Genomic DNA, 27,558 nt, shown 5'->3' on the forward strand with positions numbered 1-27,558 from the left:
CATTTGACAGAATAAAAGATGGAGGAGGTGCTTTCAGAGGGTTGCAGAGCACAGACACTGAAAGGTAACTACATCTGCTTTAAATTTGTAACAGTTAACTGAGCATGAGTGGCAGAGGCCACCCCTGAAAAATGATTGCCCCCCCCCCCCCCCCCCCCCCCCTGTACGTTGTCCGAGTGCAAGTGAAGGCAGCACTGCAGCAGCTGCTGCCCAAACTCAGAGACTGACAGTGGAAGTCATTTTCAACGGCAGCTGTTGAGACAACCAGACTACCAACAGGTAAGTCAGTCAAACAGTACTTACTTTTAGAACAAATAGTATGTGTTTGGTAAACTGTGTCTGTGCTGAACCTCATGCTGGCTGCTCTCCGTTACTGAGCATCTCATTAGCTTGTGTTAAGGGCCGCTAGTGTTGGATCACCAGTACCTGTGCCGTGATGCTACGGCAAGTTGCAGACAATGAAGAGAAAGTCTACGGACATCTCTTCCATATGTGTGATGATGCAGGCCAAGATAACACCGCCGAGCAAACCCATGAACAGACAGGGACAGAGACAGAGCAGGGCAGTGCAGAGGAGCAGGGTCAGGCAGCGACAGGTCCAGAGAACAGGGAAGAAGTAAGGCAGCAGGTCAGACAGGACACAGCTGTTCATCCTACTGGTGGACCAGCAGGTGAGCTGAGAACAGGGTCCCTCATGAGGAAATGAATGGCAAGAGAGTAACTTTACCTGGATAAACGTGTGGTAACAAGGTGTCAACACTGAGTTATGAATCCTGGTGCAACAACAGAAAGCTTCTCATTCCTGTTTACTGGTAGATGAGTTTGAACAGTCAGAACAGAACTGACTGTGGGTCCATAATACAACTGTAATCTGGGAATACTATGGACAGCTACTCATGTTATTATTGTTGGTTTTGCTGCTGCTATTTTAAATTCAGAGCAACTTATTTTCCTCATGTCTCATCACAGATATTTCCCAGTCAGGATCAGAGGGCCCAAACAGCAGCATCTCAAGTTTTTCCCTCGTACTCTTCAAGGGGACAGAAGACGAGGCTTCAAGAAAGACTGGCACAGTGCGCACGCATGGCTAGAATACTCTGAGCTATGGTAAAATGTCTATTGTCAAAGACAATGCTTTGTTTACATGTTTACAGCAGAATAAAGCTGTATTGAAAACAATCAAAGGCCTCTGTGTGGTGCTTTTAAACTTGAGTAGACTTGGTCCCTGTAACTGTTTAGTTCATTACATGAATGTACTCCCTAATAGTAAAGCTGTATAATACAACTACCATATTAGAACAATGACTTTCCTAACTCATAAATAAACCAACACTTAATAAAACAGGCTTGTACTGTATTAGTCCATGTACATCTAAGTAACATTAACTGTAAAATTAGAAAGTATATGAGTACATGATTCCTTAACTCTCATATTGACATTGATCTTGACTAGCCTCAATACTTTTCTTCTTGAAATTCTGTTATTGTTTTTGGTTTTGGTGTGCCATCCCAGGATTTTCACTGGCCCTATCTGGCCCCCCCTGTGAAAAATTTCTGGGGGCGCCCCTGATGAGTGGTAACGTGTCTTTTTGACAACTATATGACATTGAATTTATTGTTGTCAAAGAGCAGAGAACAAGAGTGCAGATCTGCCTAAACAACCTCGCAACGAGGTCCATATAATGGCTCTCCTGGGGCTTTCAGTTGCACCAAACGGTCTTCCTCAGCAGATGGAGTTGTCATGCAGTCACTGATGTCCAAACTTACATTTTTTTCTTTAAGGACTTCTCATCTGTGTTGATCTTGAAAAAACAATAAAATAGTCTTACAACAGAGTCCATTTAGTGGCTGTTGTGAAGCTTTCACTTATATCAGTGTCTTCCTCATCAACTACTGTTTCCAAGGTCTGTGAAATTTCAGTCTCGAGAACACAGGTCCTTCTAAGTTTGACAGAAAATGTTTCAATAACATTTAAATAACTCTTTATTTCAGTGTATATTTATTAATAAGCTTTATTTTGCTTGTGTTTTAGTTGTAATGTTTTAATTAGCATGTATAAAGCCTGCTGAATCATCTTGTGTGCCATCAGGGGACAAAGGCTGTCTTCAGGAGCTAAGGATTGTCCTCCTGGGGCATGACTGGCTGGAGAAGACTTTGACAGGAAACACCATCCTCGGCCGACAGATGTTTGACATCACCAGAGACGTGAAGATGTGTGTGAGGAAACAGGGTGTTGTTGGCGATGGACACAGAGCTATTGTTGTCAACAGCCCTGAAAGGTGGATCCAGTACTCTGTCCAAGACACCGACCTGGTGAAGAACAACATGGCAGCCTGCGTGGCCATGTGCCCGCCGAGACTTCACACCTTCCTCATGGTCATACCCATCAGCTCTCACCAAGGCAGAGAGTGGACAGTAGAGGGACCCCTCGAGCAGCTCAGTGACACAGTGTGGAGCAACACAATGGTAATATTCACCAGATGTGAGAGGCTGAGGGGGTCGTCATTAGGGGACTACATTGACATAGACATAGGTTTCTCAAAGTGGTTTTGGAGAGATGTGGACATAGATATCACCTGTTAGACAGAAGCATTTGTGGAAAAGATGATGTTAAACAGGTTGCAGAACTTTTGAAGAAGATTGATGCAATGGTTGCAGGAAACATACATTCATTACTATAGATGCAGGAGGAGCTGGTTATGTGACTGCAAATGAGGAAGTGTCTGGACTAAGTGAGAGGGAAAAAAACAGGTAGAAAAGAGGGCGATTCTGAGGAGCATGAATGTGCAGACCAAAGCAGGTTGGGAAGAGCTCGGCTGGAAACACCAATCTTGGTGAGGAAGTCTTTCCTGCTGGGCATCCAACATCACAGTGTGCTAAGAGACAGGGTGATGTTCACAAAAACCGAGTCACAGTGGTTTTCGCTCCAGGCTGGCATGGGAGATACTGCTCAGAGGACACTCCATGCGAGGTACGACAGCAGATTATCCACAGTGCATCTCTGTGTGCTCCCCTTCCCCATGCTGTCCTGGTGGTGGTACGCAGCGAAGAGACTTTCACTGAAACGGACCGGTTGGAAGTGGAGGAACCGTCGTGCTGTTCACCGGGGGAGACAGACTAGGAGTCACTCCCATTGAGCAGCACATTGAGAGATGGCCTGCCCTTCGGTGGTTGGTGGAGAAATGTGGAAGTAGGTATCATGTTTTTGATAACTCGAACGAGGACGGGGGAATTCAGGTTCAAGAACTACTGGCGAAGATTGAGGAAACAGAGGTGGCGAATGATAGCTGTTATGATAGCTGATAACACTAACTGCATTGTTTCATAAAACTCCAAGAATGCAACAAGAAACTGGATCAAAGCTCCAAAAAGATTGGAAGACAGCTCATGAGGGCAAAGACAAGGAATGATCTCCTGAGGCAACCAGTCGAGGAGAAAGAGAGGACTGTGGAGGACATGATGAAGGCAAAGACGAGCAGACTGAAGGTGACAGCTGAGAGGGACAGAAAAGAGGAAAAATAAAGACTATGAAGAGGAGATTGGCAGAAGATTAGTGGAGTATGAGAGGGAGAACAACCAGCTTAAACAAATAATCATGGAGAAAGACAGAATGATATCAAGCCTGATTGAAAGATGTGCTCTCAAAGATGATATGATTAAAGCTGCGAAGCAAAGAAACGGGGTGTGGAAGGAAAACGTGAAAGAACAAGAGCGAGAAACAGCAGCCTTGAAGAACATATGCGAGAAGCAAGATAAAGAGCTGGACCAAGTGATGATGAATCAGAGACGAGAGGCAAAAGAGCTTAATGAAGATTCAATGAAGGTGTTGAAAGCCAAAGTCAAAGGGATGCAGAGCCGTTATCAGGAGAAGGAAACTAACAGAACAAATGAGACGGCTACTGTGCACTTCAACAAAGGTAACCACCTCAGGAGGACAATGACAGACCTCAAGTCATCAAAGGAGCTTGAATGGGTGTTCACGGTGCCACTGGGCCACCACAGCGACACTGTTAAACCCAGTGAGTATCCTGAGTCTGGTTTAAGTTTCAGGGACAGAACAAAAGAATTAACAAGCCCAAAAAGACAAATTTTATATTGGTTTAAGTTTGTTTTAATAGATGGATGCAATGCAAGTGTATGATCTAATCTGGATTTAACACTAACTAAACCACATTGATAAGACTAAGTATTCTGGAGAGTTTCCTCCCTCTGCACATCACCAACATGTATCCTCTGGGGAGTGAGAATGTATTCAGAAATTGTCGTCATAGACAGTTTTTCAGATTTTTAAGTACTTTATGGCCAATTGGAAATTTTAGCCGAGATGTCAGTGCTTTAAATAACGAACAAAATTGAATAATCAGAAGATCAAAGTCATGAGGATTCATCCTCTGGGGAACATAAATGTTTGTACCAAATTTCATGGAAAGCCATCCAATTAGTTGTAAAGATATTTCACTCTGGATCAAAACCTCAAACAACACTGCCATGCTGAGAGTCACGCCACCAGCGCGGCTAAAGCTTCATTACAAATTACCTGGTCTAATAAAAGTCATACAAACCTGTGTGTATACAAGTTTAAGGACTGACGTTGACCCAAGGAGAGGAAAAGTTTTTTCTCAAGATGAGAGCAACAGTGTCAGCTGTGAAGTGCAAGGAAACACGCTAATTAACTTGAGTGGCATCGTGCTGCTGCTAGTGCTCGTGTTCTGCCTCTGTTGCAGTCTGTTCAGGTCAGCTTCATTTTGCATCAGTCTAATTATCCTTGGCTCTGTTTAAGGCAAGTCTGACTGTCTTTGATTTCTTTAATTAATGTATGCAGGTCAGGTTTTAGTAGGTTTTCTACTCCCAGTCCTTCAGACTCAGATCAGGTCCAAAGTTTTGTAGCAGGGTTCCTGTTGGTGCCAGTCCACATGTCCTGGAAGATTTCAATGTCCTAAACAAAGGGGAGAAATTCTGGTCTAATATTAAATGAGGTTATTTTGTTCAAAACAATTGATGGGCGTGCTGTATTGAGAATGACATCAACAAGACCAGTATATCAAATGAATGTGATCTCAGTGCCTTGTTTAATTACTCTTGAATGTATTAACATTATTTTAAAGAGTAGGTCCTGGATAACCCTGATATAAGACTGATCAGAAAAGACACTGGATCAGTATACACCAGAACTTTGTTTGACTTAGTTTGTTCAACCCACTGTAAAGCCAACAAAATGGAGTATAATTTAATCGTATATATACTTCAGAAGTTTGATGTCTGTTTTTGCGAATCTCATATTTATACAGCAGGTAAAATAAGTATTGAACACGTCACCATTTCTCTCAGTAAATATATTTCTAAAGGTGCTACTGACATGAAATTTTCACCAGATGTTGGTAACAACCCATGCAACCCACACATGCAAAGAAATCAAACAACAGACATCCACAAATCAAGTTATGTGTAATACTGTGAAATGACAAGAAGTATTGAACACATGAGGAAAGGAAGGCATGGAAACGAAGACACCGGCTGAAATCAGTCAGTAATTAGAAAGCCATCCCTGTCAGTGCAAATTAATATCAGCTGGTTCAGTCCCAACTGATGGCCTATAAAAAGGTGTCTCATTACCAAGGTGTCACACAAGAAACATCTCATGATGGGTAAAAGCAAAGAGCTCTCTCAAGACCTTCACAACCTCATATTGTTGCAAAACATACTGATGGCATTGGTTACAGAAGGAATTCTAAAATAAATATATTTACTGAGAAAAATGGTGACGTGATCAATACTTATTTTACCCTCTGTGTTCTGCATATGGAACTATAAAACCCAGATACTAAATCAGCACTTTTATCACTTGTCTTAACTTGAAGTAAGATTTACCATCTGTGTTTCTAACAGACACGTAAACACAGTGGCATTTCTCCTGACTCACCCTGTCGGGCACACAGGAGACGATCTTACCCGTCCTACACACAACCTGAGAGTCTGAACCTGGATCCCTGAATTTGTCCACAGTGCTTTTAGTGTGTCCTCTCCGTGTCAATCTGGAATCCAAATATACTCCTAGAAAATACATGACTCTGCTGTCTCTTAATTATTTCCATTCAGCTTCAAATGATTATTTCATCTAATCTTCTTTCTAGAGAAGAACATTGCTTTAGTTTTTTCAACCAGGAACCTTTCTTGCAATTCTTTGACTAAATGATTCTAAATGATGAATGATCCTGATCAAGACTAATGATTAACAGGAGTCAATGCTACTTAACTAATTAGCTTCGGGCATTACTGGGGCTCGAACCACAGCTCAGATTAATACAGTAAATTGATACGGCTTGGGCCTACGGTCCTCCACCACACTTATGTCTGCTTCAGGGGAGTCTGGAGGAGGAACATCCTCCACCTCAAAAGGGCAGTCTGTGGCCGCCTCCCCCACAGCCTCATGTCCACTTTTTGCATTTTTCAAAATTATGCGGAGGGTGGAGATAGGATCAAACTTAGTGAGGAAGTAACACTTTGAACACAGAGTTGTGTTTTATATCATATTTCATTTTATTGCAAATACAAATAACAGTAAAAATAACCTGTGTGGTAAAATGACTGTTTTGTTAATGAAGTCTGGTGCTTTTCAAGAGAGCAATATAACGGCTGTTTCTGTTTAAACAAAAAGCTTCTTACAGAAATTTCTCTGTAGGAATCCTTTCTGTAATGTTGCCATACTGAGAATAACGATCTGAGCCTGTCAGTGGCAAAAACAAGCACTTTTAGTTGACATACTCTGATGGACACAGTTACCCTCAGGGATTACGCAGCAGACACTGCAGCCTGTTTTGCAGCTGCCATCTGAGACAATCAGACAACAGGTCATATTCCAAAAGTTTTTGAACCTACTAGTCATCTACACCAAAAAACTAAAAAAAAAAGACAAAAAACTAAGGCCCGGGTTTGAAATAACTAAATGCTTAACCCTTCATTTGCTGCTAGTTAGAATATTCAAACAGATATTAAGCCTTAGAAATACATGAGAGAGTGCAGACTGTACCAACCAGCCTCAGTCTAATATCCACTTAACAAACAGGAATAAATCATTGATAATTACTCTCAAAGACTTGTTCTTAAATCAATCATATAACTCATTAATAGCTGATGGATACTAATCTGAAACCATCTTTACTAAGAGAATAGTTTTTAATCAGCAATTGTGCTTTCAGGTTTCAGTGTTTTAGATAATAAGAAGCTACAAAAATAACTTTTATGGTAGATTTGTTGATACTGAAATACATTTGTCTACATGTATTGAAGATCATGATATAGAATTTGTGATCACATAAATGAGCTTCACTGTGACAAACACACATAACTGATGATGATGTACTAGTCTAGAGATGTTTCCTACTCAAAAACTGTATAATTCTGTTTTTCATCCGTGTCAATTTGAAACCATATATCAGGGGATTAATGATAGGAGGAATAAGGATAAATTCTATTGCTATGAAATGTTGGGCACTTCGTGGGATTTGTTTTGAACCAAAGCGAATGTACAACAAATCAAAAAGCAAACACACAATGAAAGTAATTAAACAGAGCAAATGTGGAAGACATGTTTGCATAAATTTACTCCTGTTCTCTTTGGATGTTAGACATGTCCTGATCAGATATACATAAGACCAAATAACAAAAATGAAATGGCCAAAATAAAAAGTAATGTTAAAAGCCGGAATAATGATGCTTTCTATGGAGGGAGAACAAGCTAGTTGACTAATCGCAAAATTAGTACAGTAGATTTTCGATATGTCTGACTTGCATAACCTGAATCTTGATGTCGTTATAGTGCCCATGGACATCAAGGACAAGGGCAGAAGCCAAGCAAAAAACACAAGCACATAAACCCTTTGCTTAGTCATCACAGAGTGGTATACCAGAGGTCGACATATAGCTACATACCTGTCATAGGCCATCAGCACAAGAATAGAAAAATCAGCACAAGCTGCAGAGTGCAACACAAACCCCTGCAGAAGACATCCAGCATGAGAGATGACATGAATGCCAGACAGAAGATCATTGAGGAATTTGGGGTAAAAGCCTGCAGTCCCGTAAAGCCCATTGATGCACAGATTACAGAGGAAGATGTACATGGGCTCATGAAGGCTTTTATCCACAATGGTTGTCACAATAATGGTCACATTTAACAGCCAAATCGCACAGTAACACAATAAAGTGAGAGCAAAGACAGTGAGTCTATAGCTTGTCGGCCCACTAAATCTTGACAAAGTCAACATAGCAATCATTGAAACATTATCCATCACATTTTACAGTTTCTAGTTTTTATGTTGATTTAATATTGCAGATAAGGATTTGTACTACCTAATGTGTGGGAGGACAACAGGTTCTGCTCTGTGCCTACACATCGATTCCACCACCACTTGTTTATATTCTTTCATGGCTCTGACCCTCAACGACGCTCTCAACATGAGACTTCAAACCTCCAATCAGCAGCTTTCATGGGGCTAATTAGGAAATGTGTATCATGTGCTTAGAGCATAGGGTCATTTTATTACACAGTAATGTTAATTGTCATAGTGACACTCTCACAGTCGGGTTGTAAACAAGAAAGCAGTCATTGCTTTTTGCTGTTAACCCATTACTCCATAGACGCTGCATGTCAGTTCTCTTTTATTGTTGTGATGTGAATCACAGGGTAATGTACAGAGTGAGATAATGTATGCTAACATACACTAACAATGCTGGTATCCCAATACCCAGAGCTGCACATCATGACAGAGCTACAGAGTTATAGAGAGCTGGCTAAAGCTAGCTTGCGCAGCTACTCTTGTGCATGTTTCTGTGCATGTTTCTACATGTACATGGATTTGAGATGTTACAGACTCCTGTACAGTAGGCGTCAGTGTGCATCTTAAAGATATTTGTGATCAATCAAAGGGAGCAATGTGAAAGATAAAGCTGAAGTTTTAGTTTAAAACATTCAATATTCATTCAATACTCTGTGTTTGCATCGATGATAATTGGCGCTCAAACAGTCATATTTGATGGACAATGTTTACCAGCTGTCAAAGTTTTAATGTGAAGACCCTATCATCACTATCCTGTTGCTGTTTTTATGTTCATCCAGATGTAAATTCAAAAAGAATACACTGCAGAATTATCATACTATTATCATTATACCATATATCATTATACTACACTTATTATATTAATTTTACATTTGATCAATTCTAATCTACATTTAATTATCTTATATACAGCATGTTCCATGCGTGTGTAGCATGAAAGGGCTGCAGCTGTCATTTAATTGTGGTTTTTAGAGGAGGTGGCTAATTTCTACACATTGCATCTTTAAAAGGAGGGGAGGGAGAGGGAGGGGGAGAGAGGGAGAGAATCACTGCCTTGGGCCTTGTTTGGGGCAACACTGTTTTAGATAGACAGTTGTCAAGGACGGTTGATGTGCAGCGGTGTGAAAAGGCCTTTGGCAATAAATCCTGATATGCTCGAATATGACCTGTCACAATTATGTAAGTTTACCTCACAGTAAATGTGTGCAGCCTTTAGCAGCTAATCTATGAACCTAGCCTCTTGTTCAAAAGAGAGCACCCCACCCATTGTGAGCCCTGTAACCTGAAACACATACAGCACTGCCATTTTTTCCTGTGCGAATCTGTTCTAGGTGGTGGTGCATCCCAAATGCACCGTAGCAGCACTTCTTAGATACTGTCCCTCAGATAATACAGCCTGACATGCTCTGGCATAAACACCTGCACTGGTGAAGCCTTTGTCTGTGCTCCTCCTCCCCACCCTGGCCTTTTCCTGCAAGGTGCATGGTAACATTACAGTTGAAAACCCACTGTAAAGCCAACAAAATGGAGTATAATTTAATCGTATATATACTTCAGAAGTTTGATGTCTGTTTTGGCGAATCTCATATTTATACAGCAGGTAAAATAAGTATTGAACACGTCACCATTTCTCTCAGTAAATATATTTCTAAAGGTGCTATTGACATGAAATTTTCACCAGATGTTGGTAACAACCCATGCAACCCACACATGCAAAGAAATCAAACAACAGACATCCACAAATCAAGTTATGTGTAATACTGTGAAATGACAAGAAGTATTGAACACATGAGGAAAGGTAGGCATGGAAACGAAGACACCAGCTGAAATCAGTCAGTAATTAGAAAGCCATCCCTGTCAGTGCAAATTAATATCAGCTGGTTCAGTCCCAACTGATGGCCTATAAAAAGGTGTCTCATTACCAAGGTGTCACACAAGAAACATCTCATGATGGGTAAAAGCAAAGAGCTCTCTCAAGACCTTCACAACCTTATATTGTTGCAAAACATACTGATGGCATTGGTTACAAAAGGAATTCTAAAATAAATATATTTACTGAGAAAAATGGTGACGTGATCAATACTTATTTTACCCTCTGTGTTCTGCATATGGAACTATAAAACCCAGATACTAAATCAGCACTTTTATCACTTGTCTTAACTTGAAGCAAGATTTACCATCTGTGTTTCTAACAGACACGTAAACACAGTGGCATTTCTCCTGACTCACCCTGTCGGGCACACAGGAGACGATCTTACCCGTCCTACACACAACCTGAGAGTCTGAACCTGGATCCCTGAATTTGTCCACAGTGCTTTTAGTGTGTCCTCTCCGTGTCAATCTGGAATCCAAATATACTCCTAGAAAATACATGACTCTGCTGTCTCTTAATTATTTCCATTCAGCTTCAAATGATTATTTCATCTAATCTTCTTTCTAGAGAAGAACATTGCTTTAGTTTTTTCAACCAGGAACCTTTCTTGCAATTCTTTGACTAAATGATTTAAGTTTTTCCCTGTTTTCCACAAAGCAAATAATTCAATTATAATGTAAATAATGACCTCCCTATATCATTTCCGAAGATGCCATTTGTCAAAATAGAGAACAGAATCAGAGCCCTGCTGTGTTTAATTTTTAACTTCATACCTGTTGGAAATTTCATTTCCTACCTTTACCTGAATGGTTCTCTTAAATAAAAAGTCTACAATCCAACTAAAAACTGGCCTGACTCGATCACCTCAAACTCTCATCATACCTGCCAACATTCCCAATTTTTACAGGAGGCTTCATATTTTGAACCCTCTGATTCCTGATCTGATACCTGAGAAAATCTCCCTTTTTTCTCAGCCTATTATTGGCAGAATCTACCTGTGAACCTCATAAAAGTTATGTGAGCGTCCACCACTGTGAATCATTTCCAGATACATCCTGATCAAGACTAATCATTAACAGGAGTCAATGCTACTTAACCAATTAGCTTCGGGCATTACTGGTGCTCGAACCACAGCTCAAATTAATACAGTAAATTGATACGGATTGGGCCTACGGTCCTCCACCACACTTATGTCTGCTTCAGGGGAGTCTGGAGGAGGAACATCCTCCACCTCAAAAGGGCAGTCTGTGGCCGCCTCCCCCACAGGCTCATGTCCACTTTTTGCATTTTTCAAAATTATGCGGAGGGTGGAGATAGGATCAAACTTGGTGAGGAAGTAACACTTTGAACACAGAGTTGTGTTTTATATCATATTTCATTTTATTGCAAATACAAATAACAGTAAAAATAACCTGTGTGGTAAAATGACTGTTTTGTTAATGAAGTCTGGTGCTTTTCAAGAGAGCAATATAACGGCTGTTTCTGGTTAAACAAAAAGCTTCTTACAGAAATTTCTCTGTAGGAATCCTTTCTGTAATGTTGCCATACTGAGAATAACGATCTGAGCCTGTCAGTGGCAAAAACAAGCACTTTTAGTTGACATACTCTGATGGACACAGTTACCCTCAGGGATTACGCAGCAGACACTGCAGCCTGTTTTGCAGCTGCCATCTGAGACAAAAGGTCATATTCCAAAAGTTTTTGAACCTACTAGTCATCTACACCAAAAAACTAAAAAAAAACAAACAAAAAAAAAACTAAGGCCCGGGTTTGAAATAACTAAATGCTTAACCCTTCATTTGCTGCTAGTTAGAATATTCAAACAGATATTATGCCTTAGAAATACATGAGAGAGTGCAGACTGTACCAACCAGCCTCAGTCTAATATCCACTTAACAAACAGGAATAAATCATTGATAATTACTCTCAAAGACTTGTTCTTAAATCAATCATATTGTATTGTAAGGTTATTTGAGAAATGCACAGTAGATAAGAAACTCATTAATAGCTGATGGATACTAATCTGAAACCATCTTTACTAAGAGAATAGTTTTTAATCAGCAATTGTGCTTTCAGGTTTCAGTGTTTTAGATAATAAGAAGCTACAAAAATAACTTTTATGGTAGATTTGTTGATATTGAAATACATTTGTCTACATGTATTGAAGATCATGATATAGAATTTGTGATCACATAAATGAGCTTCACTGTGACAAACACACATAACTGATGATGATGTACTAGTCTAGAGATGTTTCCTACTCAAAAACTGTATAATTCTGTTTTTCATCCGTGTCAATTTGAAACCATATATCAGGGGATTAATGATCGGAGGAATAAGGATAAATTCTATTGCCATGAAATGTTGGGCACTTCGTGGGATTTGTTTTGAGCCAAAGCGAATGTACAACAAATCAAAAAGCAAACACACAATGAAAGTAATTAAACAGAGCAAATGTGGAAGACATGTTTGCATAAATTTACTCCTGTTCTCTTTGGATGTTAGACATGTCCTGATCAGATATACATAAGACCAAATAACAAAAATGAAATGGCCAAAATAAAAAGTAATGTTAAAAGCCGGAATAATGATGCTTTCTATGGAGGGAGAACAAGCTAGTTGACTAATCGCAAAATTAGTACAGTAGATTTTCGATATGTCTGACTTGCATAACCTGAATCTTGATGTCGTTATAGTGCCCATGGACATCAAGGACAAGGGCAGAAGCCAAGCAAAAAACACAAGCACATAAACCCTTTGCTTAGTCATCACAGAGTGGTATACCAGAGGTCGACATATAGCTACATACCTGTCATAGGCCATCAGCACAAGAATAGAAAAATCAGCACAAGCTGCAGAGTGCAACACAAACCCCTGCAGAAGACATCCAGCATGAGAGATGACATGAATGCCAGACAGAAGATCATTGAGGAATTTGGGGTAAAAGCCTGCAGTCCCGTAAAGCCCATTGATGCACAGATTACAGAGGAAGATGTACATGGGCTCATGAAGGCTTTTATCCACAATGGTTGCCACAATAATGGTCACATTTAACAGCCAAATCACACAGTAACACAATAAAGTGAGAGCAAAGACAGTGAGTCTATAGCTTGTCGGCCCACTAAATCTTGACAAAGTCAACATAGCAATTACTGAAACATTATCCATCACATTTTACAGTTTCTAGTTTTTATGTTGATTTAATATTGCAGATAAGGATTTGTACTACCTAATGTGTGGGAGGACAACAGGTTCTGCTCTGTGCCTACACATCGATTCCACCACCACTTGTTTATATTCTTTCATGGCTCTGACCCTCAACGACGCTCTCAACATGAGACTTCAAACCTCCAATCAGCAGCTTTCATGGGGCTAATTAGGAAATGTGTATCATGTGCTTAGAGCATAGGGTCATTTTATTACACAGTAATGTTAATTGTCATAGTGACACTCTCACAGTCGGGTTGTAAACAAGAAAGCAGTCATTGCTTTTTGCTGTTAACCCATTACTCCATAGACACTGCATGTTAGTTCTCTTTTATTGTTGTGATGTGAATCACAGGGTAATGTACAGAGTGAGATAATGTATGCTAACATACACTAACAATGCTGGTATCCCAATACCCAGAGCTGCACATCATGACAGAGCTACAGAGTTATAGAGAGCTGGCTAAAGCTAGCTTGTGCAGCTACTCTTGTGCATGTTTCTGTGCATGTTTCTACATGTACATGGATTTGAGATGTTACAGACTCCTGTACAGTAGGCGTCAGCGTGCATCTTAAAGATATTTGTGATCAATCAAAGGGAGCAATGTGAAAGATAAAGCTGAAGTTTTAGTTTAAAACATTCAATATTCATTCAATACTCTTTTCTTACAAGCAACACATATGAAAGAAGCACTTAAAATCCAGATTGTAGCTAAAAGACAGAAGAAACTGAGTTAACACAATGTAGTTAAAGTGAAGTCCTTAATTAATTTCTTTGAAATAAGGGTGGCTGTTTGCAAGAGTTCTTTTGACCTTCTGCGAGGACCTCAACTTCACTAAAGGCTCTCTTTGCATTAACTAATCAATTTATAATAACTGAAAAATATTCAATTGGTTTTGATTAGGCTGAAAATTGGGGCTGGCGAAGTGACATTCAAAGCAAGAACGTCACATTTGCTTAAAGAAATGTTACCTTTTCTACTGAGATGTCTGAGATCCCTTTTGAGTTCAACTGTTTTGAGAAATTTTGTGGAACACTGTATTCTTCAGTGTAAGAGCGGCTATTTTCTAACCTTCACCTTTAACAGAGTAACACACTAATTTCAGCAAATGCACTTCAGTGGCACTTGGTCATAGTCTGCTCTGCTGCTACACAACTGGAAACGTTTCTCTTGGTGTTTTACATTAATATCAACTCAATGTACTGTATACAGTACAGCAGGGGTGCCCAATACGTCGATCACGATCGACCGGTCGATCGCGGAGGTAGTGCCGGTAGATGGCCTGACATTAAAAAAAAATAAAATAAAGTCCCGTTTGCGACTTGATTGATGTGCAGGGTGGTCAGTCTGTGATCTCTTCTCTGCTACGGGTCCCAGGAAGGGACATGTGCGGCCAAACGCGCTAGCTACTAGCTAGCCTTCCAATCTATATCTACTAAAGAAGGGATACTCTGGGATGGGAAATAGGATAGGAAGGGATATTTGACTCCATTCAGTGCAAGTCATCAGAGTAAGGTAGTGACCATGAATGTATTATTGTTCCAGTTACTTTTGTCACTTGTGTGCAATATTGATGGTTTCATTACTGTTTGCCACCTATGTGCATTACTGCTGTCAGTTTGTATGTGTAATACCAAGGGTTACATTAGTCTCAGTTATGCAGTGTACGCTAACATATATTGTGTATATATAAAGAATACTCAGTATATATAGAAATAAATATATGTTTAGCATTTTTAATGTAGGTAGATCATTTTGACCTGGTCATTTTAAAAGTAGCTTGTGAGCCGAAAAAGTGTGGGCACCCCTGCAGTACAGCTACAGGGTGTGCCACAGGGATACAAAGATGTACAGTCGGTAAACAAGGACAATCTTGCTTTACGAATTCAGAGTATATGGCAAGACCAAGGTTCTTTGTTGTTTTCGAAAAAATTATCAAAACAACTGATACTGACTACTACTACATTCTCATCAAAGTAGTTGTGGTACTTTGATTTGTTGGTGTACCGGCGGATGGACGTTACACTCCAAACATAACTGCTCCAATCCCAATTCACATCAAGATTTCTGCAATTCATTATTATTTGTTTAGCTGATAGTTTTATTTGTTGTTTATTCAAGCATAACCAATATGTTTCCATCATACTTTTTTAGTTGCCCAACCCTTCCCAAAAATGTTTACATTGGCTAAGGATTGGTAAAATTTTTATGGCACAAAAATATGATGTGTCATGTTCACTTTATCATATTATCATTTAATCCAGCCTATGGTGATGTCAGTACTGAAGTAAGTATTTTTACTTTACAGGTATAAATACTGACTGAGTAAAGTTACTCAAAATTAACTACATGAGTAAGAGTAAAAAAAATCTCATAGAAAAACTGCTCATGTCTCTTAGATGCAATTTATAACATCAATGTAGTTATTATTACAATATTATTACAGTCAAACACAGCCTCAACAGGTCATTATGTTCAGATTATATTCAGACAAATGACAAAATATGTGTCACAGTTGAATCTCTTAAAACAAAATGAAGAAATATTTGTCATTTACTGAATTGTGAATTTGCTGTGACACTTGGATGCAGTGTGTGTGTGTGTGTGTGTGTGTGTGTGTGTGTGTGTGTGTGTGTGTGTGGTGTGTGTACATTCAGTGGTCCTTGTTGGGAAGCACAGGAAAACTGAGGTTCATTCCTACTGTAGTGAGAATGTAATGGCTTACTCTGATTAAATCTGATTTTATTCTACTTAAGCCTTAGTGTGTTAAGTAAAGTTGAAATTAATTAATATACCAGATATTTTTTCATCACGTTCACACACTATGTGAAACTTCCTTAGACTAATGTGCTCCAGTCTAGTCTGCTTTTATAAAATCACAGACATCAAACATACTGTGGAGTGGGTCTAACCCATTCCCTCTTCCAGTATGTCCTGCTAACCTGAGCCATATCTTTTTTTTTCTTTTCTTTTTTTTTACACATTTTTTATTTGCACTACAAACTGCAAAAAAAGTGCTGGTTTTGCTACTCACAGGCTCAGATCATTATTCAAAGTGTCTGATAAAGTTATGGAGAGGATCCCTACGGAGAAAAAGCTTTAGGATCTTTTTGTTAATTTCATACCATCATAACATTCTTGAAACCTGTCTTCTAATTTCTGGTAGCTTCAGACCATATATGAGAGGATTCAGAACCGGAGGAATAACAACAAACTCCAGTGACAGAATAACAGCCACGAATGGTTTTATCTCTTCAAGATTATACCGGCTCAAGGCAATATCACAAAAAGCTGTAATGGAATAAATCACAAATGAAACAACGTGTGGTAGACAGCTCTGTAACACTTTACCTTTAAATTCTGCAGAGTTTTTCCAGCAAACAACTAAAATTCGTAAATAAGTGTACAGAACAAAACAGAGGGGAAGGAAAACTGTAGTTATGGTCAAAAACATCCCAAAAATATTGTTGACAACAGTGGTAACACATGATAATTTTACTACGTTCCAGTTGGCACAGAACACTTTTTGTATTTCATTACCACATAAAGGGAGACTGGCTGACAAAGAAATGCATGTTGTAAGACCAATTGCAGGAAAGGTCCAGGCCAGCGCTGCCAACTTAAAACCAGTTTTAGGGGTCATCTTTCTGTGATAGTGCAAAGGATGACAGACAGCAACATATCTATCATATGCCATGATGCCGAGGATGGTCAGTTCATAAGAAGCGTAGGTGTAAATAACATAGATCTGAGTGAAACAAGCAGGACGAGAGATCAAATGAGTATCAGACAGGAGGTCCATGAGGAATCTGGGGAAGAAAGCAGTAGAACCATACAGAGAGTTCACACACAACAACGCAATAAATGTATACATGGGCTCGTGTAGCGTTCTTTCACGACATATCACCAGTATTATGACAAGATTAGCAAAGACAATAAAGCTGTAGAGCAAAAGGCAAAAGACGAAGGCTGGATAACGGTAGTGTCCAATGTTCACAAACATGGTGAGGTTAAAGTAAAAGGAAACAGTACTGTTTTCCATTACACACGTGATAAATCAGAGACAAACAATCCAGTTTTATTTGTCCTTGTTGTTGGACAAACTCTCGCTCCTGTCTTGAGAGATCAGTGATCTGATGTGACAGAGTTTGCAGCACCTGTGTAAAGGAATATTTAAGCAGTTGTAATTAATTGCTGAGCAATAAGGTCATATAATACCTGCAGTAGTCTCACTATGCTTGCCAAATTAGGGGTGAATAACCCTCAGGTGTGTTCTACACTTTGATCTATATAGTGAAGGCAAGTGAAGGCAAAGGGAGGAGTTAGGAGTCTTTTATGGTGTTAATGATGGTGGGCAAGTCATCACACTTTGTCTAACAGGATTATGACAGTGACATCGTCATTTTAACGTAATAAATGTTTATTTATGCATCATATCTTGATATTTCTTCATGAACATCAGGTGTGTAAATACTTGTTGTACAATACAATTTCTTGCCTATAAATCCAAAACAATTGAGAAGAGACACCCATTGTGATGACATATATATTGTACATCCCTGCAGATGCTGATTCAGTGTGACAACTGTGATTAAGACATGTAAGGTGCCACTGGCCTTGTGGTCAGTCCACCACTGTGGACTAGACTGAAATATCTCAGCATCTAGTCGATGGATTGCAATGAAATTTGATACTGATGTTCATGGTGCTCAGAGGATGAATCCTACTGACTCTGGCCATCCCCTGACTTTTCCTCCTGTGACACTGTTTTTCAGTGAAATGCATCAACTGTTCTCAAGACATTTGGTCCAGACATTAACAGTCTCGTAGGATGAATTGTGAGAACTTTGCTTATCACTGACTTCTGCAAAACAAATATCAATCCCATCAGCCTCAGCTATGTGAGATTTCCACCCTGCTGTCTGTTATGTTTTTCTTATCTGTCTGTGATCATTGATCATTACAGTTAACCTTTGACCCTGAAAACTACAGAAATACAGAAAACTTATTTGTTTTTTCAATAATATTGGTGATCAACTTTACTATACCTGCTGTGAAGCAGCATCAAGTTATGGGAGTATTTTTCTTCAGGGAGTGCTCGGAGATTAGTCAGAATTGAAGAGAAAATGGTTGCTGCTGAGTTCAACCAAATTTTTGATGAAAACCTGCAGCCCCCTGCTAGACAGTGAAGATGGGAAGGCAATTCACCTTCCAGTACGATAACAATTACGAAGACACTGCCAAAAAACCAACACAGTGACTCAAAGATAGGACCATGAATGTCCTTGAGGCCTGAGCTAAATCAAACAGAAAATCTGTGTATGGACTCAAGGAGAGAAGTCCATCACCCTTCACCACAAAATGTAACTGAATGTTTGTCAATCTAGATCCACAAAGCTGGTAGAGGCATCAGATGGCTGTAATTAAGGCAAAGTATGACTCCATGAAGGATGAAATCAAGGGACTGATTTCCATTTCTAGCCTGCAATTCTAGTTTTTCCATTTTTATTCATTTTCAAAGCTGTTGTCTGTCTTTTGTTAGTTGACTGTTGTAAGGCAAAATGTGCAAATGAAACTGGAAAAATATATTTCAGATGGGTTTTGATTCCAGGCTGATAGATTAATGTTAAGGTGTGTGATAATTTTATTCAGGCACTGTGTTACATCCTGCTGAGATTTGATGGTAAGATTGATGAATTTCATTTGTGGTTCATGTAGATCAATGTAAGGTGGTTCAGTTCACTTGTTCTTTGATCTGGAAATAAAGTAGTTATGTCAGTCAGGTTTGTCTGTTCCAGCCCTACAAGTGCACTGCTACTTATTATTTCGTACTGATGCTTAGTTATAAATGCAGTAGCCGTTCTCTAGTTGTCATGCTCGAGTCCCTCCAGACCTTTTTTCTGACCAAACGACCTGAAACAGGAACCTCTGTGGCTGATCAGGGCTTCTAGGATCAGAGCTATTGTAGCAAAAAATACCAACATTTTCAAAATATTAATAACCAATGCATGGGAAGACTATTTCCTCTTACAGTTATAATAAGTTACCATAATTAACCGTCATGGTGGCTACAGGGGGAGTACAAGCCTCATCATTGTGTGGCTGATAATGTCTGCAGCTACGATCTACGAGAATTTTAAATCACCATGTTGGCAGACATCAGTGTGCATCAAGGCATAACATGCAGATAAGTTAAAGTCTGACTGAGTTACAATAATCAATAGAACAGCTAAATGTCATCAAATGTCACTTTTCCCTTAGCTTTGTCTTATTTTGCCTGAAAATCTGTAGACATCAAATGCTGAGATGAGTGAAATATCAAAGAATCAATTTACTTGATATCATCAATTTAGTGAGACACTATATTTGCGTGTGACATACAATTTATTTTTTTTTAACACCAGCGGCCTAATAAATAACAATTCACATCAATCTCAACAGAAATTAAAGCATACACATTTAGCAGTTCATGTTATAAGCAGCAACCCAATGCTCACCACACACTTCACTTCACTGACTGCCAAGAAATGCATTTAAGGAGACATTTTCGATCAGCTTTGCTCAGATCAAAGTATTGGAGTGTGGATTAGGACAGCCGACACTTTTTACTCAGACGTGACTGAGTTCACAACACAGAACATTCATACAGTCGGTGTAGATTGTGGTAATGTTCGACAGAAATTCTTTTTAGTGCGAGGTTTTAGGCATAATATCTTGAAAATGTGTCTTCTAATTTCTGGTAACTTAAGGCCATACACAATAGGATTCAGAACTGGAGGAATGATAACAAACTCTACTGACAAAATTATTGCCACAAATGGATTTATCTCTTCAAGGTTTTGTCGGCTTAGGGCAGTATCACTAAATGATGTGATGGAATAAATCACAAAGGAAATAACATGTGGAAGACAGCTCTGTAATACTTTCCCCCTGACCTCTGATGACTTTTTCCAACAAGCAATCACAATTCTCAGATAAGTGAAAAAGATTAAACCAAAGGGAAGGAAGGCTATAGCTATAGCCCCCAACATTGCAACAATACTGTTAACAGCATCTCTAACACATGATAATTTTACTACGTTCCAGCTGGCACAGTACACCTTCTGTATGTTGTTACCACATAAAGGGAGCCTGACAATCATGTTTATGGTTACTGAAAGGTTACAAGCTGGACAGACCCAAGCTAAAAATGCTAGTGTGTAGACAGTTTTAGGGGTCATCTTTCTGTGATAGTGCAAAGGATGACAGACAGCAACATATCTATCATATGCCATGATGCTAAGAATTGTCAGTTCATAAGAAGCATAGGTGTAAATAACATAGATCTGAGTGAAACAAGCAGGACGAGAGATCAAATGAGTATCAGACAGGAGGTCCATGAGGAATCTGGGGAGGAAACCGGTAGAACCATACAGAGAGTTACAAGATAAAAATACTATGAAAATATACATGGGCTCATGTAGCGTTCTTTCACGACATATCACCAGTATTATGACAAGATTAGAAAAGACAATAAAACTGTAGAGCAAAAGGCAGAAGATGAAGGCTGGATAACGGTAGTGTCCAGTGTTCATGAACATGGTGAGGTTAAAGTAAAAAATGAGACTGCTGTTTTCCATTCTGTAAAATAACAGGTCTGTCTTTCCAAGAGGAAGTATTTACTGACTCTTCTGAAATAAGACTCAGTATTTATGTCTGTCCCTGAAACAATCTCCTATCACTCTTCATTCAGCAGTCTTAATAAACCGAACAGGCAGCAACATTGAACATGTCATTGAAAAGAAATACTTACACCTGTCAACATATTTAGTATCTATATTTCACACGTTTTACATTGTTTTGGTGAGATTGATACACAGATAAACCACAGCTGTAGGTTCTGGGTGGTGTTCACCGTCTTTTATCTTGTGCAACTTGGTGGAGGTCACCTCATTATTTCACCTCTGGAGAATTTGGAAAACTTGTTTGTTAATTGTCTGCTAAAGTTTTTGTTTTTGGCCATGCTAATGTCCTACCTCTAGAGATGGCAATGTTAGCTTGCCAGTTGGGCAGTCTGTCTACCTCGTTGGTCAAGACTGAAATATTCCAACAGCTAATCAATGGATTGCTATGATATTTTGCACAGATGTTTGTGGTTCCCAGACAGTGAAGCCCTCTGACTTTGGTGATCCCCTGACTTTTTCTCTAGTGCCTCTAGTGTGGTGGAGATGTGACTTTGTCTGAAATATCTCAACTTCTGTTTGACAGATTTTAATGACATCTGGTTCAGATATTCATTCATATCCCTTGGAGGATATTCACTAATGTCTTTGTTGAGCTTAAGTCTCAACAACAGGCAGTGTTCTTTTTTTTTTTTTTTTTACTTAACCAGTAAAACATCTCAACATCTACTGGATGGTTTGGCACTAACTTTTGCACAGACGTTCATGGTTCCCAGATGATGAATTTGAAGACTTTGGTGGTCCTTTGGTGAGTGAAACTCTGGCTGATCAGGCCCTCCAGGACCAACTATCATCTGGTTCATATATTCATCGTGCCCAGAGGATAAAGCCTAATGTTGGGTGGCGATCCTCTGAAATCACCCCAAGCCCGACCAACAGGCCACGCAAACATCTCAAAATCTACTAGATGGATCAACATTAACAATGGGGACACACTGCCAACCTCAGCAGCACGTGTATGTTACAGAACCTGTCTGGCTTTTTTTCGGCGTCCATGTTAACAGGTTAGAGCAGGCACACAGCCTGAGTGAGCTGCATGGCTCAGCTGGTTCTTGTGTAGAGATTCAGAGTCTCACCAATTTTTTCCACACATGCTGTTTGACATCATACTACAGCTGCAGCATTCTAGTTTTTGTCCAGTTCACAGAACAATGAAAGCCACAGCTTCAGTCATTATTAACATGGTCTCCTCCCTGGATAAAAATTGTGCTGCCCTCTTCATTGACCTCTCAAAAGCATTTGATACCATTGATCATAAAATCCTGCTCCAAAAACGTCAGTCTACAGGTCTCAATGAAGCTTCGCTTAAGTGGTTCCACTCATACCTGACAGAAATAATTCAGGCTGTTGATGCCGACAGTTCTCACTCAAGCCTTCTTAACATCAGAAAGGTGGGTGCCACAGGGGTCTTTCCTTGGACCATTGCCATTCACACTATACATTAATTCACAAATTAACATAATTCATCCTAATTAATACTTCAGTGGCCATCTTTATGCTGATGATACAATTTTATACGCTTCAGGCTCCATTCCAGCCCAGGACCTGATTCATCTTCAGTCTGCATTTGATTCTTTCCAGGTAGGACTTGTTAATCATAAACTAGTTTTAAATGCAGAAAAGACTAAGTACATAGTATTCTCTACCTCCACCATTGGCGCTGACCGTTCTACCATAAAAACTTTAACAAGCCCCCATATCGCTCTTACTGAGTCACACAAATACTTAGGAATTTGGCTTAACAGCAGACTCATATTTAACATTTGAGTTATAAATCAAAATGGGCGTCCTGTGTAGGATTAAAGGTTGTCTGTCTCCATCTAACTGTAAAGCTATTGTGCAATCAACCTTTATGTCTGTTCTTGACTATGGAGATATTCTGTATGGTCATGTGGCCCCATCAACTTAATCTTATCTTAATTTTTAATTTTGAGTACAAGAAAAACTGAGAGAGCGTGAACCCTGCAGCCACCGGAGCTTCTTTGATGGCAGGGCAGAGCCGTGGGGTTTTAAGTTGGTTGTAATCTGCAGTCTCACCACTATGTGCCAATAAATCCTACACACATTGTGAGGTATGAATCAGCGCTATGGACATTTTAGGGATTAGGGATTGTTCTTATTGCATTATACATACATTACTGTTGTAATGTGCAAGTAATTGTTAACAAGTTTTGCAGTTGCTCTCATTAATTAGCCAGACTCCTGAAGACTGATAATAAGGATAAAAATTCAAAAGCTCAATATACTGCCCTGCATTAGCATATTAAAACAACTTTATTTCTGGTTTTAGTGGGTAACTTAGACTGAAGGTGTACTGGCTCGAGAGTCTGCTCAGACTGAATCTCCAGGGTGGTTGTGTTTTATTAATTGCTCTCAAAGGAGAGTGGAGTTAATGACCTGTTGACCACTTGTACTATGTAACTTCTTCAAAACAGCAGCTACAGTAGACCTCTCAGGTACTCATTAGTCTAGGGAAGATCTTTGACATTGTTTGGTATCAACAGGTAAAATCAGTCAAGTCAAGAACAACAATGCTGTTGGGATGTAAAGTACATCATTCTATGTCATTTAGATTATCCTTTCTCTAATTACACAAAGTGTGGAAACATTTGTTCATTAGAGCTTCCCATGAGACTATCATACAATACATTGACCACTGGAACATACGTAACTCCCAGAGGCCTTTTGTTGTCCACTGTGGCACACCAGGAAGGTCACAGTAATGATGCCCATTACAGCAGCCTGTCATCAGCTGTGGTAAAGTTATGCAAGTCAGTCTGGGGATTGGTAATTACATAAACACAAACACACACACACAAATCATACAGTATGTGTCATCAGGTTTAGGATGCACCCATTAGTGATGTCAGAGGTCAGTACTCAAGAAGAATAATCTTTACTGAAGCTTCTACCACAGACTGATCTGATCTAATGTGATGTAAAATGGCACATAATATCCACTGATATACATGTGCACAGACAGATTCCCATCCATCCATCTATCATCTATTCAGCTTATCCTTCAGGGTCGCGGGGGGCTGGAGCCAATCCCTGTTGACATTGGTTGAGAGGCAGGGTACGCCCCGGATTGGTCACCAGTCAATCACAGGGCCAACACATAGAGACATACAACCACTCACTCACACTTACAAGCAATTTAGAGTCACCAATTAACCTAACTTGTATGTCTTTGCAGGAGGTAGGACGTGATGCTAAAGTACACTGCGGTTGTAATTCAGTGTTTAAGTGTTTACCAAAAGAAAAGGCTTTTATTTTGCAAGAAATCACAGGAAGTCCTCTCTCCCATTAGTGCTGGTTTCATAGCAGAGCGTCAGGCCCAGTCCGAACTACAGTACTGTGGTCCAAACAAAACGCCAGAGAACTATGTTAACGTGCCCTAGGTATCTGTGTAGTTGGTTTTCAATCACTGAGCTTGAAAAAGTTTATCTTAAGGGATTTCTGCCAGAGAGACTTCAGGAAATCAAGTGACAAAATTTAAAGTCATTACATGGGATGAGGTCCTGATGGGTGAATGGGTGAAAATCAAAACTTTTACCCGGGAGACTGCGGCTCAAGTCCCGTGTTTATGTAAAGAGGCGATATTGATTATCTATTTTTATACACACACACCATGTGTATGAGGGGTTAGCATTAGGCTAGTATTCTTTAGGGTTTACTTTTTTAAGGTTTAGAGTTACGTATAGTGTTAGTGTTGGACATTTATGGTTGGATGTTGAAGGGAACTCTGTCTCTAGTGCAGGTGTGTCATTAAAATAAAACACAGGTCACACTACACTATTTAGCCTTAATAGGCGGTATATAAATGTTTAATAAATACTTTCTAACACACTATAATGTAGATCTAAGGACATATTTACACGTTTATTAATGTACAGTCAACATATATTCAATTAATCAAGGTTCTCCTATGAAGACATTTTGTATTATTAAAACTGTGGTTTACTACATTGTCACCCTTGGGTGACTGCAGGAGGAGATATAGTTTCTTTTAAATACATTAATAAAGACTTATAATGCTTACAATTGTATTATGTGTGTTCTTAGGGGATCTTAAAGTAAAAAGTTACCAAAATACAATATTTGGGCAGTCAAGAGAAAAACTGAAAGAATCCATTGAACATAAGGGCTTTTTCTCATGAGTAACACAAAGCTTTTATTGTTTTGGAGAAATTTGAAACTATAAAAGTTGCAATTAGTATGGAATCATTACCTATGGGGACAGTTTTAGAGAAACCTATATGCCTTGACACATATTTGACCCTCACCCTGACATACAAATTTATGTTGAAAAGACATTAAAAAGTAAATTTTTACTAATATGTCCCCTCTGAAGCAGCAAATCTTTTTTTCCTCTGGTGTTTGTGGAAACCAAACCAAAGGCCAAAGAAGAGTGAATAATGGGGTTGCATTCATCAGGTGGACACAAGAAACTGTTTGCAAACAAGCTCATGATATTAACTTTATAATTAATTAACTGTATTTTAGTTTAGTTGAAGGTTTTTAACACATTTCTGTATAGAATAACCACAGCAAAGAAAACAGCAAAATGACTAAATGAATAGTTTCATTACTAAAAATACCTGTCAGTAGCACAAGATACAGCCTCCTGAATGACCATGAAGTTTAATGAACTGAGACAGTCAATGAAAATTGAACAAGAAAAACTCAAAGCATATTTGCCAACTCAAAGTGTGTTTTAATACTGAGTCTCTGCAGGTCTTAAAGCTATTTTACAAGTGGAAACTACAACCGTTTGTGTATCATTTGACACAAATGATATCGTTTTTTCTGATGAATAATTTACAGAGGACAACAAGAAACTTTGTACAGAACTTTGAAAAATCTCACAAAGACGCGCACCACAGAGTTCATATCTGATACCAGAGTGTGTATGTGTGTTTTTTCTATCCATCCACTAAATTCTGCAAGCAGAAATAGGAAGGCAAGTCAAGGATTTGGATGTACTCCTGTGGGTTGAGAGAAAGGTCAGGCCACACGTCTGAATGGTGCTCTCCCTCACTATATTCTGGGAACCTGATTTTTCTGCCTATGAGATTGAATGGCTCACCTGAAAACACAATGTCTCAGCCTAATCCTTTAACCTGTTTGCTGACTGTAAACAACCTTAAAAAACTGTTGCGAACTTGAGCCAGTTTAAGTCCATAAATGATAGGGTTGAGAATAGGTGGGATCATGAGAAACTGTATGGCCATGAAGTTCTTCACACTCTGCGATACAGAGCTTGACCCATATCTGGCGTACATGAGGTCAAATAGCAGAGCAGCTGTGACATTGAGCAGACACAACAAATGCGGCACACATGTCTGCATAAACTTCCTCCTTCCCTCTCTTGACTTTAAAGCTGATTTTACCAGCAGCACGTATGAACACAAAATGAAAAGGACATGCCCAAAATAGAAAAATATGACTATAAATCCAAAAATATTATTCATTGTTATCGAATTGCAGGACAGTTTAAGGATTGACCAGTTTTCACAATAGAGTTTTTCTATGTGGGAGCCACATAGCTCCAGTTTAGAGGTCATTATCACCACAATGGCCAGACAGAGGAAGGGCAAAAGTCTGGAGAAACACACCAGCAAAGTAACTCTACGTTTAGTCATGACAGAGTGATACTCCAGTGGACGACATATAGCCACATGTCGGTCGTAGGCCATCAGAGCCAGGATAGAAAAATCAGTGGATGCATAGGTGTATATAACAAATATTTGCAGCAGGCAACCTGTAAAAGATATATCACTAGTCTTAGACAGTAGATCAAAAAGGAATTTGGGGTAAAAGGCTGCAGTCCCATACAGACTATTAAAACATAAATTACATAGGAAGATATACATGGGTTCATGAAGTTTTTCCTCCAGAATGACGGTAACAATAAGAGCTCCATTCACAAGCAAAATCACGCTGTAGCACAACAAGGTGAGGGAGAAAAGAGCGACTCTTTGCTTTGTTGTTGTGTCATTCAATCCTGATAAGGAAAATGTACTTAAAGTGGTTGCATTGATCATTGTTTACCTATTTTGTCAGAAAATATCACTGCATAGTTGTCTCTGACGGATCCTTAATTGTGCCTTAAATAGATTAAACACAACGATTCAAATGTTTCACTACTAGTCTGACAAACACTTTTATTCTCAGTATTCGTCATCGCTGTCCAATCAGCTGGCAGATTTTACTCGATCTACAGAGATTAATTACATGTGCTAATTTAACAATGGAGATTTCATTTCTCACATGCAACATCTCAGAGGCTAACACAGCGGCTAAATTATTCCCTCAAATAGCAATATTGTGTCAAAAATGTCCATCAACAACCAATCTGATTGTGTCTTCATTACAAACAACTTGTATGATATGGAAAAAGGCTAAATTAAAAGGCT

At 39.2% G+C, this 27,558-nt stretch overlaps 5 protein-coding genes and 1 pseudogene across 5 annotated transcripts; 1 reads left to right on the plus strand and 5 right to left on the minus strand.

Annotated features, from left to right (window-relative positions):
* The first annotated feature begins 18 nt into the window (after positions 1-18).
* On the plus strand, positions 19-6,497 carry LOC139208627 (GTPase IMAP family member 8-like; annotated as a pseudogene).
* An 867-nt stretch (positions 6,498-7,364) lies between these two features.
* On the minus strand, positions 7,365-8,288 carry LOC139208778 (olfactory receptor 2AT4-like). The gene has a single exon (XM_070838518.1). It carries the CDS (start codon positions 8,286-8,288, stop codon positions 7,365-7,367), a length of 924 nt encoding a protein of 307 aa, XP_070694619.1.
* Positions 8,289-12,453: 4,165 nt separating this feature from the next.
* Positions 12,454-13,377, minus strand: LOC139208779 (olfactory receptor 2AT4-like). Its single transcript, XM_070838519.1, has one exon. It carries the CDS (start codon positions 13,375-13,377, stop codon positions 12,454-12,456), a length of 924 nt encoding a protein of 307 aa, XP_070694620.1.
* A 3,168-nt stretch (positions 13,378-16,545) lies between these two features.
* LOC139208787 (olfactory receptor 6N1-like) lies at positions 16,546-17,460 on the minus strand. Its single transcript, XM_070838528.1, has one exon. It carries the CDS (start codon positions 17,458-17,460, stop codon positions 16,546-16,548), a length of 915 nt encoding a protein of 304 aa, XP_070694629.1.
* A 2,599-nt stretch (positions 17,461-20,059) lies between these two features.
* On the minus strand, positions 20,060-21,037 carry LOC139208628 (olfactory receptor 10J4-like). The gene has a single exon (XM_070838352.1). The coding sequence runs from the start codon at positions 21,035-21,037 to the stop codon at positions 20,060-20,062; it is 978 nt and encodes a 325-aa protein (XP_070694453.1).
* Positions 21,038-26,244: 5,207 nt separating this feature from the next.
* On the minus strand, positions 26,245-27,186 carry LOC139208630 (olfactory receptor 5AP2-like). The gene has a single exon (XM_070838354.1). It carries the CDS (start codon positions 27,184-27,186, stop codon positions 26,245-26,247), a length of 942 nt encoding a protein of 313 aa, XP_070694455.1.
* Between the last annotated feature and the right edge of the window lie 372 nt (positions 27,187-27,558).

Source organism: Pempheris klunzingeri, chromosome 10, assembly GCF_042242105.1.
Source record: "Pempheris klunzingeri isolate RE-2024b chromosome 10, fPemKlu1.hap1, whole genome shotgun sequence".
NCBI lineage: Eukaryota > Metazoa > Chordata > Actinopteri > Acropomatiformes > Pempheridae > Pempheris > Pempheris klunzingeri.